General features: G+C 44.1%; 2 protein-coding genes across 2 annotated transcripts in view; one reads left to right on the top strand and one right to left on the bottom strand.

Annotated features, from left to right (window-relative positions):
* The window catches only part of mgat5 (alpha-1,6-mannosylglycoprotein 6-beta-N-acetylglucosaminyltransferase), an 86,594-nt gene extending 76,019 nt beyond the window's left edge, over positions 1-10,575 (top strand). The window contains exons 13-17 of the mRNA XM_050063700.1: positions 4,529-4,675; positions 4,788-4,904; positions 5,634-5,708; positions 6,335-6,492; positions 7,592-10,575. Of these exons, the coding sequence (XP_049919657.1) occupies positions 4,529-4,675; positions 4,788-4,904; positions 5,634-5,708; positions 6,335-6,492; positions 7,592-7,790 (696 nt within the window). The 3' untranslated portion in view covers positions 7,791-10,575. The remainder of the gene's footprint in view (positions 1-4,528; positions 4,676-4,787; positions 4,905-5,633; positions 5,709-6,334; positions 6,493-7,591) is intronic.
* LOC126402048 (transmembrane protein 163-like) overlaps positions 8,328-16,089 on the bottom strand; it is a 33,257-nt gene continuing 25,495 nt past the window's right edge. Inside the window, exon 8 of the mRNA XM_050063702.1 lies at positions 8,328-15,939. Within this exon, the coding sequence (XP_049919659.1) occupies positions 15,879-15,939 (61 nt within the window). The 3' untranslated portion in view covers positions 8,328-15,878. The remainder of the gene's footprint in view (positions 15,940-16,089) is intronic.

The raw sequence follows: 16,089 nt of genomic DNA, 5'->3' as shown, positions 1-16,089 counted from the left end.
GAGAGCTTCGATTTCTCTGGCCTCTGAAACCAGATGCCTTCCCATCGGAGCAGGGAGGGAGGAGGAGGAGAGAGGAGAGAGACATCACACATGAGCTTGGGCAGGGATACAAAGTGCGAAAAAGCCATAGATCATGATTCAGGCAGTTCTAGAAAAAGATGGATTGAGATTTAAACCTCCTTTGTACAGAAAAGATTCTGAACAGTGCTTGAGCCAAAAAAAATGATTCTCTGCCTGCAGATCCAGCTCTGTACTGAGCACCTAAAACCAAGCAGCCAGGGATGTTGGAGGCACTGACAGAGAGAAGCAAAGATGTGCTCAGCAGTGAAGCAGATCATTAAAGTGTTGAAACCAACTTGCTTAAGACTGGTGCTGCACAAAGAGTGAATTTAGATTTGCTGGATTCATGTAGCCTGGCAAGGTTAACTCTCACCAGAGAGGGGATGCAGTATGAACGTCTGTATCCTCTCATTACATGTGGGCCTGCATAGAAACCCCACAAGGAAATGGCCAATTAAATCCAACAACACCCCAACATTTTAGCCACATTGTTGTTTAAGAGCTTCCAAGGAAAACAGGAGGTGTTTTCAACAGGCGCAGTTTTCACAACACATTTACTGTTACCTGCAATCAGACTGCCTGAGCTAATTGGCCTCCAGGGGTTTAACTATTGACAGAGTGTATTGTAAAAACACTCCGAATGTGGAGGCGCTTCTGTGAAGAAGAAGAGCGTGTTGCTGTCGGTGTCTGACATTTGATTTTCTCTCAAACAAAATTTCCTGAAATAAACTCTGACGTTCTGTTCTGTAACACGGGAATAGTGTCACTGATCAAACCGCTGAAGTGCAGCAAAGCTGTACGGCGTCATGTTGTACACTGATAGAGTCAAAGGTTTTTGATTTTTCTGACTTTGCTTCTCCTCGTATGTCTGTCTAACACTACCTGGTTAATTGCCTCCTACTGTCTGCTCCTAGTTTGTCTTACATGTGTTTATTTCCTCTCTTTCCCACTCTTCCACACAGCTCTTCCTCTGTCTTACACATCATTATTGTCATCATATTCTGCACAATAGAAAACAAACTGTGGCAGGTGCTGGAATTAGAAATACCAAGAACAAACAGCCTTATTAACTCTCTGGGTCATTAAGCTCAGCGACCGCCATGGTTTAGCCGGCGTGGCATCGGCTGTGCTATGAGACTGTCTTATACTGGAGCACAATAGTGAGCTGGCTCTTTTTGTTTGCATGACAACAGTCCATCTGTTCAGCTCATAAACGTACATTTACAGAGTGAGTGAGTCAAAGGTGGCAGAGGCTCCTCTTGGCGTGTAAACTTCATCAGCGTGTGTGCTCTGCAAACTACTCAAGAGGTCATTGTGGGAGTCTTTATGTTTGTTACCTCGTTGTTCAGTCACTGCCCAGCTCTCTAACTTAACAAAATTCTGTCAATATCATCTGAGATATTGGATACCGGGACTTTCAGGGTGACAGTGACGTTCATGTAATATAGTATGCTGTGACACAACTATGCAAACGACTGATGGGGAATGTGCGAAAGCTTCTGTGAGCCTCTACTGTCTGTGAGAATTGAAAAACTGCTGCTGTATAATGATAGGCAAATTGTTTCATGTAAGTACTGCAACATGAAAACACTGTTTCCCAGTGTTTTCATGCAAATTGAAAATGTCTGCAGAGGACTTATTCAAGTTAAATGAGAGCTACTCCTGCATGTGATGCCTGTAAAATGGAAGCTTCTTTACTGTATGTGTGGGTGTCGTATGCAGACGTGCTTGAATTACTCGCACATTTAGATAAGAGGAAGTTATTGCACTTGCATGTGGCATTGGCTTTATATCAGGATATAAATATGTCCACTGAGGCAGAATGTTTGAACGGGGGAGGACAAATCAATAGAACGTCAGCTGTGTTGTGGAGCTCTGGATATTAAAGGCGGAACGTTCTGCGTGTATGGCGCTACGACAGAAAACAGCTTTAATGCAGACTAACAAGGAGCTTTTTCTTAAAGTCACAATTCTTATTGATTCCTCTTTTTAAATCTCTGACAATCACGTTAAGGAGACGCAGGCATCTTTCTTAATTTCTGCTACATCACTGCTTCTCCTCTCTGTGTGTCCCCCTCCTCATCCCCTCCCCTCATCACTCACTATAAATAGTGGGCGACTGTTTCTCGGCATCGAGGAGCTCTTGCATGCACACACAACGTACACACACGTAGAGGAAAAATAAGCGTGCTCTGCTGCCACCTGTTGGCAGTGCTGTCTATCAGACTGTGTTCTGTTCCTACGGGCACACACACACTGGCCAGTACAAACACACACATACAGACGAGCCATTGTAGCCATCAAGCTCTGGCCCTCCAGTAAATGAGCCACTAGCTCACTGCCTCCACCTCCACCTCCACTACTTCTACCTCCACCTCTCCCTCCTCTCCCTGTCTCTGGATCTGTCTCACGCCCCTGTGGACAAGCTGCTTCTGGTTGCTGCATGCTACAAATATTTGCTCTTCCAATCCAGGAGGAGCAAACTTGTCATTAAAGCCCCTCCTGTTATTTATAGATATAAAGTGTGTGACTGGGAAAGGAAAATATTTGCCAACTTTGCAACACAGAGATTGTCTTTTAAATGTCTTTTGAAGTGGTTTTAATGGTTCACATTTATATGAGCCTGCCTCAAGTTTTCTTGCTGAATCTATTCTTCCTGTTTGTCCTGGTATTTTATATCTCTTCCAAACATGCTTCCAGTGAAAATGACCAAATCTCAATAGGATTATAACGTGAGCTAATTTGAGGCTTCAGCATTCTGAGTTTATCAAATCCAGAGAGTATCCTGCACAGTTACAGTCCTTTTTAGTGCAACATTCCCTCTCTGTGCTTCCCAAGGCAGTTTCTGTGCTGAGCTGTGGAGGAGGGAGAGACACACAAAGATGAGACAAAAGAAACTGTAGAATACAGTTTAGCACAGGAAGAGATGTGGATTTTGTCTCTTTCATTGGGAACATGTAAGGAAGTGAGCCAGTTTAGTGGCCAGTGTGTACAGGAGGATGATTACAGCAAGCAAAAACTGCTTCAGTGTTCATATGGGTACCTGACTGTTGTGTTAAGACATTAAGCATTAATTCAGGCCACAGGTGGCAACTAATATAACAGTAACTTTTTTTTATGTTTGCTTAAACTGTAGTAGTACATGAGACAGATAATTGGCTGGAGCCTATCCCAGTCGACATTAGATGAGAGGTGGGGTACACCCTGGACAGGACAGCAGACTATCACAGGGCTGACACATAGAGACAGACAATCATTCATGCTCACATTTAAACCTACAGGCACTTTAGAGTCCCTACTTAACCCAACCTGTTTGTCTTTGAATGTAGGACCTCACAAAAGGGCCCCAGCTGGCCAGCAGGTTCGAACCCAGAGCCCTCCTGCTGTGAGGGTTACAAAAAGACATTGCATGTCTGTTTCACTTTAACTGGTCACAAGGCACAAAGATTGTGAACCACTGATGTTAGTGGAAGAAACATTCGTGCACAGGACGGCAGCAGGTCGTTAGTAAGTCTTAAATTCACATTTACTCATTGAAGGCCTTTAATTCAGTTTGGATGGGTCTTAAATGTTTTTGTAGTCACGTCACCGTGAGAAGTCTGGTGTTGGTGCCACAGGAAACATTAACAGGAGGGAAACACTATTTGATAGGGAACAGACTTCGACACCTGTATGCGCACAGTGCCTCTGTCTTTGCCCCCTTTATACATTTAGATCACGCAATGAGTCTGCATCATTAAACTGAGGCCTTGATAGCCATCCTGCTTGTTAGTTTATTTCTGTGTAAGCACATATAGTAGACTGTCATCAGCATCAATCTTTTATTTGTGTACTTAAAGAGTATATTTTTTCTTTTGGCGAGTATTTCCTTCATAAGTTTGGTCTTAAATTCCATTTAAGGTGGTTTTTAAAAAACAAAAAAAGTCTTTAATTTAATACCTGTGGACACCCTGGTGTAACAGTTAGTGATATATCTCAGGTGGTGTGTTAATATTAGTTTAAATTAGTCATTTATGATCTTAATCTTTTGCAAGTTTCCCACATTCTCATTGGACTACTTGACTACAGTGTGTTTCCATCCGTAAAATCTCCTCGGTACTCCCTCCTCACCAAACATCTAGTGGCGTTTGGGAGGAATAAACATTAGCGCGGCGTCTTCATATTATTGGCCTTGTTTTTCCTCCCTTGTTTTATAGAGAAAATGTGCTGCCTCCACTGTATTTTGTGCTGATAACATGGGAGGTTTGCTTCAACAAGGGCTAACTGCTGCTATCAGCAAACAACAGAAACTCCTCAACACAGCCAGTGAACTTTTCTCCCCCTGTACCCCTATAGGCTTCTTTGTTATTCTGGTTATTGCAGTAGCTCCCACATGCTGCCTCCTTCCTGCCCTCAGTGTTCAACGTGTGCTAGATTTTTTGGTGCATATGGAGGCTTATAGTTTCTCAATATTTTCTCTCCCCCGCAGCTGTTTGTGGGTCTGTCCTTCCCCTACGAGGGTCCCGCCCCTCTGGAGGCCATCGCCAACGGCTGCGCTTTCCTCAACCCCAAATTCAACCCTCCGAAGAGCAGCAAGAACACCGACTTCTTCAAGGGCAAACCCACTCTGAGAGAGGTGAGAGGAGGAGGAGGAGATCTGTGGGGACGCACACAGAGTTTTTACCCTGCAGACTCTTCTGCTCAAGATATGACTTTAAAAAAGATGTTTGTTTTTACGACCTCTGCAGCTGACCTCTCAACATCCATATGCTGAGGTGTACATTGGTGAGCCCCATGTGTGGACGGTGGATATCGAGAACTCTGCAGAGGTGGAGAGGGCCATCCGCTCCATCCTCAGCCAGAAGGTAAGCACGGAAAAACGTTTTGATAGTTTCTGGCACGACACAAAACAACAACAATGCAAAGACGTGCTGTAACTCCTGTTTTTTTATCGCTATCAATTAATCTAATGATTATTGTCTTGCTCAAGTGATGCCTCGTTTAGTCTTTAACATATCAAATTATTCAAAAATGCCCATCACAGTTTGTCAAAGCATGCGCTGACATATTCAGAATCCTTGTTTGGTCCGTTCAAACCATCCAGAGACAAAGGATGAGTGAAAGCGTGGGGAAGAGAGATCCAGTTTCGTCTTCACGTCCAGGCCCATGCATATTTAAAGCCCGGGCTCAGGACCTCGTGTTGTGCTGTGCTCCGCCGAGCGAGTCGGAACAATGGCTTTGTTCACTGGACGAGCCTGCGGAGCCTCATATGCTTTGTGATCCGTGGCGAGCTGCAGCCTACCAGGCTCCGGCTTGGCCCCCCCCCCCTTCTCCTCCTCATCTTCCTCCCCGTACACAAAGACATGGAGAAAGCAGCGAGTGACTTGATGCCACAACAAAGGCCTCAGTTGTTGAAGTTTTCTTCTGTAAATCAGAGTCTGTGGAGGACTGAAGACGGTGGTACAAACCACCACGCTGAGCTCACACACATACAGTGAAACAAGCTGATGCCTGGCTCTGTAGGCTAACAGTGTGTGACGTCACCACCAGAGTATCTTCCCCTGACACTGTGTGTTCTGTGTTTGTGTGATCAGATTGAGCCCTACCTGCCCTATGAGTTCACCTGTGAGGGGATGCTGCAGAGAGTCAACGCCTTCATTGAGAACCAGGTACTGCCCGTACATCCATCAGCTCTTTATTAACATAGTGAGACTTTGATTTTCTCATGTGTTCATGCTCAGGATAAAGTCAAATCAGAATCTTAGTTCACTGAGACTTGATTATAGCTGGATGGAAATCCAAATCTCCTCTGAAAGACTACAAGGGCAAACAATGACTTAAATCTCTGCTGACAACCAGCATCAACAGCTCTGCAGCACTGCTCTGCTGGCATCATCGTCACTGCTGAGCAGTTGAAAATATGAGGGGTGGGTGGGGGGCCAGAAAGATGTGAAAGCCAAAAAACTCAGCTGCTGTTGAGTCACTTTCATAGCTTAGTAAACCTGTCAACACAATGGAGATGTGTAATAAAAATGTTCTGTGGTGGGACTGTAAAAGAAAAAGCATGTCATGTTTCTCCTCAGCAGACGCAGAAATAAAACCTCAGTTTAATTTTGTGGGACAATCTGACAGAGAGAGAGTTACATATCAACATTTTTAAATATATACGATAGATATAACTAATATACCACAAACATGACAAAAAAATACAAGATCAACACGATCAAAGCTCGACTGTGGTGCAGTGGTTGGTTGCTGCTGTACTCTGATTGTATGACCCATGTTGTGTTGTCAGGACTTCTGCCACGGTCAGGTGATGTGGCCTCCTCTCAGCGCCCTGCAGGTCAAACTGGCTGATCCGGGCCGCTCCTGTAAGCAGGTCTGTCAGGAGGAGCAGCTCATCTGCGAGCCGTCCTTCTTCCAGCACCTCAACAAGGACAAAGACCTGGCCAGGTGACACGCACACGCACACGCACACACACTCTCTGATCAGCCACGACATTAGAAACACTGACAGGTGACGTCAGTGACAGTGATGGTCTTGTTACAGTTCAGTGTTCTGCTGGGAAACCTTTGGCCCTGGCATTCATGTGAATGCTACCTGACACGCACCACTGCACCACCCATGTGAAACTGTCACAGATCAAGTACACCATCACATGGCAGGACAATGCACCATGTCGCACTGCAAACACTGCTCAGGAATGACATCAGGAAGTTGGCAGACAGCTTGAAAGGCATCAATCTTTCCTCCGCATTCCCCAGATCTTTATCTGATGGAGCATCACTCAAACACCACCACAGGGCTCTGTGTCCACGCCTCGACAGGTCAAAGGAGGAGGCCCCACTGTGGATCAGACTTGGCTCTGACCTTTCGAGGCATGGACACAGGACCTCTGTGGTGATGTTTGAGTCCTGTGGTCACACGATTGCACAATCAGATTAGGATCTGGGGAACATGGAGGCCAGGTTGACACCTTGAGCTCTTTGTCACGTTCCTTAGAATGTTCCTGAACAGGCTTTGCAGCTTGTCTTTGCTCATTGTCCTGCTGTCACTGCCATTAAAGAATGCTGTTACCATGAGAAGGGGTGCTTGAATTGTTCTGGTGGGAGGTGCGTATGAAGTGGAATTCACATGAATGCCAGGACCCAAAGTTTCCCAGCAGAACATTGCACTGTAGTGTAATAAATTATGAATCATTAATAACTTCACCTGTCAGTGGTTTTAATGTTGTGGCTGATGACAGTTCTAGTTGTTATTTCTAAAAGTGGCCATTAGGTGGCAGCACACTGCAGATTTGAATTCATAAGTACAGTTTGTCATCCAAAGAGGAGACTTTAATAAACTGCAGTGCTCTGTTAGAGCCACTAGGGGGCCCCGCTTGTTCAGTGTGATAAAGGGGTCAGGGCTCATGACTGATGCTGAAGAACATCACTTCAGTTGACTGTGTGTGTTCAGCTTCTCCCTCTCTGACTCTGCTCACTCTGATTCACACATAAATAAACAGTCATTAGGCAGAGGGACTGAAGGAAATGTCTGCGTGTGTCTCAGGTTTGGCGTGGACTGTCAGACGGTGGAGTCCAGCGCCGACACGGTGGTCCCGGCCTACAGCGAAACTCACCGCCACTGCATCTTCCAGTCTGACCTGCTGCTGTTCAGCTGCGCTGGCGCCCACCAGTCGCTGCGACGCATCTGCCCCTGCCGTGACTACATGAAGGGCCAGGTGGCACTGTGCAAAGACTGCCTATAGCACCAACACACAGGCTGATGGGAGGGGGGGAGGGGAGGGGGGGGGCTGACAGAGGCCCTGGGGGGTTAAATGAAGTTGGAGCAGCTTAACGTGTATGTGAGTGTGTTTGAGAGACATGCAACTGTCGAACACACACAACAGACTTTTTCATTCATGGGACAGCGTATGTTCATCATATTTATTGTTTCCTCCAGCTGCTGGAAGTGAAGCAGCCAATCGGAACATCCGTCAACCCTCTGATTCACCAGCGGTGGCGCCGCGACTCCTGGAAGCCGTGTAAAATTACTTGAATCAACAAAGGGAGTCGTCTTAGACTTACACACCGCAGCAGATGAGCTCTCTGCTGCGTCCTTGGTAGACTGCACATATCAGTGACTGCCTGTTTGTCTTCAGGTTCATCAGGGCAGCGAGGGACCAAGGAGATTCAACCGCCCCTTCCTGACAGCCGCCCCGCCCCCTCCATCCACCTCCCCTTGGTTTAAATCTTAAACTGTTTATTCTTTAGGTAGGTTTGCACTGGACTGGCATGCCTGAAGGCCCACACACACACACACACACACACACACACACACACACACACGGGGCCAAAATGGCGGCTAAAGAAGAACCCAGTTTTACACTGTAACCAACTCGTTCCTCTCCTCCAGACAGAGGTGATGAGAGTGGACATGTAACGTAGATATCTAGATTTTTATTCTGGAGGTTTTAGCATTTCCTGACACACACCCCAGACTTAAAGCGATCCTCATTCCCCCGTTGAAAGACAGGAAAGTCCAAGTTTCATACGTTCACTTTTAAATTGCACACTTGTTTTAAACAACTGATGATTTATTTAACAGAGAGTTGAGAGTGTGTGTTTCTACAAGAGGCCAGTAGAGGAGTGTTTTTGTTTGAGTGTTTCAGCACACCATCCGGTACTACGCACACACCGAGAGGTGAGGATCAGGGAGGGGGCGAGGGTCGTTCTCTGTAGCTGAAGCTGCTGCGTACAGGGTCGCCGTGTCGTAGGATTTCGTGACGTTGTGTTGTAGATGATAGAGCGTCGTCAGTAGCAGTGGTAACAACTAGATGCACCGCAGCCCAGGCGGGGAAGCCTTAACGCGTTTTCCAAAGACGCCACAGCCTGCAGAGAAACATGCTTGTCCGTGTCTTTATGTACACAGAAATACAAAAAAGCAGCCACGCTCATTTCCCATCGACGAGACAAAAGCTGGAAATCTTTTAAAGCAACCTGTAAGTAACAAAGACATGCCAACGACGCGTTCCTGCAACGCAAAACCTCGCAACTCCATTTCCTTTCCATAATCGTTAGGATAATAATTTGCCTGCAGATTTGCAAAGAAAAAAATTCAGATAAAATTCGTAGTTCTTGTGTTGAATGGAACAAATGCACTACGGTAATCTATTCGCAGAGGTTTAACAAGATATTAGTAACACTGTATATTGTTCATATGGGTTTTAAAGTTTCTTTTTTATTTATTTTGTATACAGATCTTTATCTCTGTGTTTGCTGGAAGTCTTTGTTTTTTTATTTATAGGAGGGTGTCTTTTTTTTTCCTTTTATAGATTTTTATTTATGGAGAGTAATTTAAAAAAAACAAACAAAAAAAGCTTGCTTGTCTTCAAGTGTATGACTGAGAGTGGGAGGCTTTGTCCGCTTCTGTTCAGCTCTCAGCAGTGATGTGGAGACAAGTTATATTTAGGGCCCAAACTCTGAGCCCAGATGAATTGCTTTGCATTTTAAAAGATGATGTTTATCAATTAGAAGAATGAAATTTGATATTTTATTCCTTAAAAAGCTGAAGAATTGCATGAGGATTGGTTTTAAAGTAAAATCATTTGTCTTAAATTATTTTAGTCAGGTTTTAACTGCAGAAGTCTTTTCATCATCACTGTTAAATAATACTGCACCCACAAAATCATCATTTGTATAGGAGTGATTTGTTTGCCTCACATGCCTCCACAGTAAACAGAATCCACAAAAGGCGAACAGTCTTCATGAATTGAAGAGAGACTGCGTTTAACAGCAAAACTACATCCGATCATCTGATTACAGACTTTCACACAACACATGTAATATCCCATCGTGTGCTCAGGGCTTCCCAAACACATGCATGTTTAATAACATTTCACATGCAACATTACAATATAAAACACTGCCACCTAGCAGTAGTGTGCCCTGAGCACATGTGGACCCAGGCTGGATAAGGTAAGGTACCACTTTAATGTCCCCGTGGGGCAATTTGATTTGATGAGACTGTTTGCACTGACATGTTTTAAATTATAATGTTTTAGTGACAGCATGTGTCAGGGAGGCACTGAGCGTACGACTGGAGTCCTGATTTCTTAAATTTTCTCTTTTTTACCTGGCTCTATGTGATGAAGTAATCACCCCCTTGTTAAATCACGAATTAACTGTGATTAACCACGTTTTTTGGAAAGCTGAGTTCAATTTCACGAGCCACACCCTGGCCTGATTACTAGGTGTGCGTCCCGTTACATCCGGCGTAAAACTAACACAGCATTATGTAAAAAGAACATCATACCAACAGTCAAACATGGTGGGTTGTGTGATGGTCTGGGGCTGCTTTGCTGCTTCAGGACCTGGACCACTCGCTGTAATTGATGGTACCATGAATTCTGCTCTCTACCAGAAAATCCTGAAGGAGAATGACCTCAAGCTCAAGCCAATTGGGTTATGCAGCAGGATAATGATCCGAAACAGACCAGCAGGTCCACCTCTGAATGGCTTAAAAAAAAAATAAAAAAAAAATGGAGGTTTTGGAGTGGCCTAGTCAAAATCTGGACTTAAATCTGATGTAAAAGACTCATCGCCAGTTAGCGCAAAGGCTTGATTGCAGTTGTTGTCGCCAAGGGTGGCGCAACCAGTTACTAGGTTTCGGGGGCAAATACTTTTTCACACAGGGCCACGTAGGTTTGGTTTGGTTAAATTAAATTATCATTAAGTGTGACAAATAAGCAAAAAATTAAGAAATCAGGAAGGAGGTAAATACGTTTTCATAGCACTGTATGTGCTGATACAGTCTTACTGTTGTTAAACGCAGTCGTTCATGAAGCACATTCACGTTTTCTGGATTTTCCGTTCGTCATGGAGGCATGAGTTCAAGATAACTCCCAGTGAGTAAGTGATTTACACATGATCGCTCTGCAGGTGAAGTACTCATAAAGATGGACAGCAGTGGACAAAACGCCTCGTGTTATTGTGAACGCCAGCAGGAGCCTCATACACTTTGTGCTTTGATTTCCAATCTCAGTTTTTCTGTTTGCACACGTGTAAATTCAGACTGAATGACACCTGTACTTTGTCGCTGTGTCTGCTCAGACTGTTTTTATGTTTTCTTTTTGTTTTTTTACTTTTGTAAACAGGTCAGTGATCTGCTGCCAAGTTAGCGTTTTAAAGAACATGATGTGCCTTTTCATGGTTAACTTTGGTTCTGCTTCTGTTTCGTTATCAGTGAGCTGTTTGGGCCTGACAGTTGGCCATGGCGTGTCAGGTCAGCGTCACTTGAACCTAAAAAAAAAAAAAGAAAGAAAGAAAAAGCTCACACCCTTGTGATCAAGCCTTCAGTCCCAAATTTAACTCCACAGGTCAGCTAAAGGAATCTGTTGTCTGTTTACTGAATCAGTTTTATGAAATCATTTTATTTATTCTGATCTATCTCATATTTAATACAATTATAATCAGTCCAAACCTTGTGATCTGTTAAACTGGGTCAAGTTGCTCTGGTTTGGAGAAGTGTGGTGACAGGATGAGAAAGGATAACACCAGTGTTCATTCAGCTAACTGGATTATACAGGATAAGATTTTTCTATCTTTGAAACTTAAGTTAAGATAGGACAAGCAGTCGGATATTTTTCTGTCATGACGCCCCTTGTGAGGAGTCAGATTAATGCAGAACATGTGTGAAGCATCTGATTTACTCACAGCCCTGTGTTGTGTTGCTCCTCTGCATGACACCTCCTGCAGTGTGGGCTCAGACTCTACAAAGGTTGAAGCAGTGACACAGTTAAGAAACAACAGTGGTGTTATCCTTTCATTTTAAAGATAAGGCTCATGATATTCTACAGTTTTGTCAGTCTGTGACTCAATACTTCCCCGACAGGAAGGAACATGTAGAATATCGCCAGACTTATCTGAATCCACAGTGAAACTTGGCTTCAGTTGTTCAAACCTTTGTCATCGGAGTGAAAGCCTTATTTCCTTTGTGTCAGTCTAAGCATGCTGTCCATCAATTATCAGCTGTTTGATTTCAAGGAAACTAAATAATTTCCTCACCATATCTGTCTGTGTTATCCTCGGCATCGAATGTCTCCACTGTATAAAACAACACATGCTACTTACAGTCATCCAAACATGTACCAATCTTTGTGTTTCAATCTCGACCTTGTTTGAATCTGTCCGTCAGCATCTTAGCATCCAGTGACTGAAACAACAGAGTGGTGATGATTGTGGTCCAAGCAGCGGAAGGCGAATAACGCAATGACAACATTTTCTTTTTTTGTTTTCACAGTCCTTTGACGAGTAAGAGGGATATAACTTTATTTTTAAATAAACCTTTTTTCTGTGACAAAAGGCTCCGACTCTGGTTTATATTTGTGTTACATCACAGCAATACAGATTCAGTATTTACACGGGCACAGGAGAGTACAGTCGGCGCGGGCTGAGGAGCAGCTCCAGCCCCACAGTGTGTGTGTTTATGTGTGTGTACAAGTCCAACAAATCAAACAATATTGAGCAGGAGTTGCATCTGAGCCTCACACACACTTCAGGCACAAATATAACTCCAGAAAATAACACTTATGTATTCAAATAAAAGTCCTCAAATATGATTAAACACAAACCGGCACAGCAGCACGTGTGTGCGCCGTACAAACTGGTCTCAGCACAGTGTGTACATTCAGTTACAGTCACTGCAGCAAACACACTTGAGGAAAACATACAAACAACTCAAACTCCACCTGATCATTACATTCATGTCCCACAGTCACCAACACAGCAGTAACATTAAGGCTTTGGAGTAAATACGGGCTGTTGTTAAGTTAGCCAGACGTTAGTTCATATCGATAACTGCCTCGTTCTAAATGCCTGTGAGCAGTAAACGCCTAATTTTGTGCTTTTACATCAACATCAATGTGTTTGACTGTGATCGCTCCACAAGTCAACATGCTTAGATTAACAGAGAACTACAGCGCTCCCTTTTAAATGCCAAAACAAACAGCAGCTCCAGATAAGAGCGCACGTATATTGACTCCTGACACAGTATCAAGATGACTGTTGACTTGACTGTTGTCCAAAACCATCACTGCAGTGTGTGTGCGCCCATTTCACTGATGTGGAGCCACTAACATGATCAGATAACAACCAAAAGGAAACAGAAAAAACTAACATGGCTCACACAGACGTCCTATGACAGCGTAAACCTCAGAACAGTGTGGTGGATTCACGCCAACGTCTCCTCATCAATAACAAACAGAGCTGTAAGTAGTGAACTAGCGGGACAGCGGAGTCCTTCACAGTATGATATTAACGTATTTACTAATTCACAGCTGGCGGACAGATGCACAGTGAAATGAAGACACGAATAAGAAAAACTTCCTGCACACTGTCAGTTCAGCCCAGACATGTTTCAGTCATGGTCTGTCATCAGGCATCAAGACAAGAGGAAAGGCACCAAACTGTTTCATTTATAAACACTGCATATGCACAAAATAAGGGCTGGAAATGTGCGTACGCCACTTTCTACACATAGATTTGGACATTCTGGAGACGGTAAATGTGCGTCGGATGGTGAGGTGGTGAACTGAAGTCAGGTTGTGGAAATTAGATGTGAGAGGAATCATATCTATAATAATCTCTCACACATTTAAATTCGCCTCAGATCATGTTTCTTATAGATCTACTTCGTAAACATTCAAATGCAGCAGTGTCACCTTAAATCTCAAATCATATCCTGCTCAATATGTCATTCAGCTGGACACAGACATCCATCAGGACATCTGATTGGCCATGGTCATCACTCACATGACCAGTTCTTACACTGAATCTCAAACAAACTGGCAACAAAAGCGTTGAAGCGTGTACCACAAAGCAAGTTCGACAGTCAGGCTTTGTTTGTGTAAGGTGGCTCGACAAAGACTAAAAACCACAGTCAGAGATAACAGGTGCCATGAGGGTGGCTATCAACTGTCTTAGTTAAAAGCAGGTTTTCTTCCTCAGGCTCTTAGAAGGCGGCATTCAACGCATCATTTGACTCGACTACCACACAAAAAAGATTATGTGTCACTGACTGCGACCTTCGAATATTAAAGCAAAAAGCAACACTGTGACAGCATGCACTCTGTTTTACGAGGATTATTTGGCCAAATCAAGGTGAGCTTTTTAGCCGATTTCAGTCCGAAACGCTCAACAACTGGTCTGGACAAGGTTAAGTCTGCAGCATAAGTTGCCATGGTGATCTAGCCAGCTTAAAAGAGAGCCATGTAACATCAAAAACCCTGACTTTAGATTCACCATCCTTTGCTCACCCACTAATCTGGCTTCGTAGTACACCCCTCTGCGTTCAAGCATCCAAACAAAAAAGGAGGAAAAATACTTAATCTCTAAATCAAACCAGACTAAATCTCAACACGTGAGGACGAGCCCTCTTTTGTCACAAGCTGACTCACTCAACTAAAATAAACAACAGTATATGGAAATCTGCAACATCAGCGATCAAAGTAATGTAAATAAAAGTGTAACATAGGTTCTGTGGAGGCGTTGAAGGGCACAGAAAGAGGACATCAGCTTTAGGAACAGAGACAGAGTGAGCACATGGGCCAGCTCGTTAACTCTGGGAGGCCCAGGTGACACAGATCAACTGACAACCCTCCACTGTCTCTGTGATTAGTCACCAAACACTGCGGGTAACACTACACAAATCCTGGTTCTTTTGCCTTTCATTATAATATAAAGTTGTTTGTTATTGTGGCTCTGATGCCTGATGAAGGGCGCTGACAGTGTGCAGGAACTGATATTCATTTAAAACAAAAGCTTTCTTTGACCTCATGTGTCTGTCCTTAGCTGTATTAGATACACATTCACATATAGTCACATGTACAGCAGGCAGGTACCTCTTCTGGTCAGTAGATGGCGCACGGTGTCAATGTACAAATGATATTCTCAGGTTTGTCACTTGAACTTCAAACACAAAAAAAGCCACTGAGCTTCTTTCTGTCATTTTCCTTGTGTAACATTTCCAGTCAGGTCATGACTCTCTGTAACTGGGTGCCAGAAACACTGATTTCTATCCTGTGCTGTGAGCTGGCGCTGGCATGATGCTGCTGAAACACTGCCCACTGGAGGCTCCTGCTCCCGCCACAACGGTCTAGATAAATACTGTAAACAGCAAATCACATGGTGCTGAGCCTCTGTGCTTGTGTACCTGCTCTGTAAGCCAAATGGGCCTTGTATTGATATATCCTCTGTGGTCATAAAAAAAGTAAAACACCATAAATCCTGCGCTGCTACATCAGCTACATCAATCAGCTTCACCTGCCACTCTGCGACATTTTATAGCACAGCTGAGCAAAGGCCTCTAGGAACCATGGGAAAATAAACTGCTGTGTTTTGACAGGGCGATGAGGTGTAACCGAGGTACTGTACATCAACTGGCTGTACAAAAATCTGTTGCTTCTGAGGAGTTATAGACTCTCAAGGTCCAAGTGCCTCCTGTATGAGCTCGTCTCTCTCTTCTACAACTGTGTCAACAACTTTTTCACCTTAGTTAAACTCCCTTTGCCTTCATAACGCTCTTGTTTGAATATGGAGGCATGAAGGAACAGACTCTTTTAAAAGACAGATAAATATATTATATGTACACCAAATTGTAAAACACTTAAAAGGCGGCAAGAATGTCATCATCGGTCCGGATCCTCAGTTCAAATCTTTGAATGGGAGGACAGTACAGACACCACTGGCACCTCGAGGACTGAATGTGACAGTCTGTGGAGAGACTGTCCCTCTCCTGTCAGTCAGTCAGCCCCCTTCCATCCCTCCTCTGCTCCCTCTCTCTGTTCCTCTGCGGTCTGTTACTCAAAGCGCTCGTAGTTCCTGGTTTGTCGGATCCGTGGCACCATGTCGAGCAGCAGCCTGCAGCAGAGGAGGAGAAGAAGAAAAACTGAGCTGATGCAAACACTTTGATCCCCCTAATAAAACATCCCATTCCGACTTAGTGAGACGCTGCACAGACGTAAGTTAATTTTAGGTTTTCGGTGTAGCTCAGGGCAGAAAATCTCACTG

The sequence above is a fragment of the Epinephelus moara genome, chromosome 15, assembly GCF_006386435.1.
Source record: "Epinephelus moara isolate mb chromosome 15, YSFRI_EMoa_1.0, whole genome shotgun sequence".
NCBI classification, from domain to species: Eukaryota; Metazoa; Chordata; class Actinopteri; order Perciformes; family Serranidae; genus Epinephelus; species Epinephelus moara.
The sequence above is the reverse complement of the archived record's forward strand: the minus strand, read 5'-3'. Positions and strand labels throughout refer to the sequence as shown.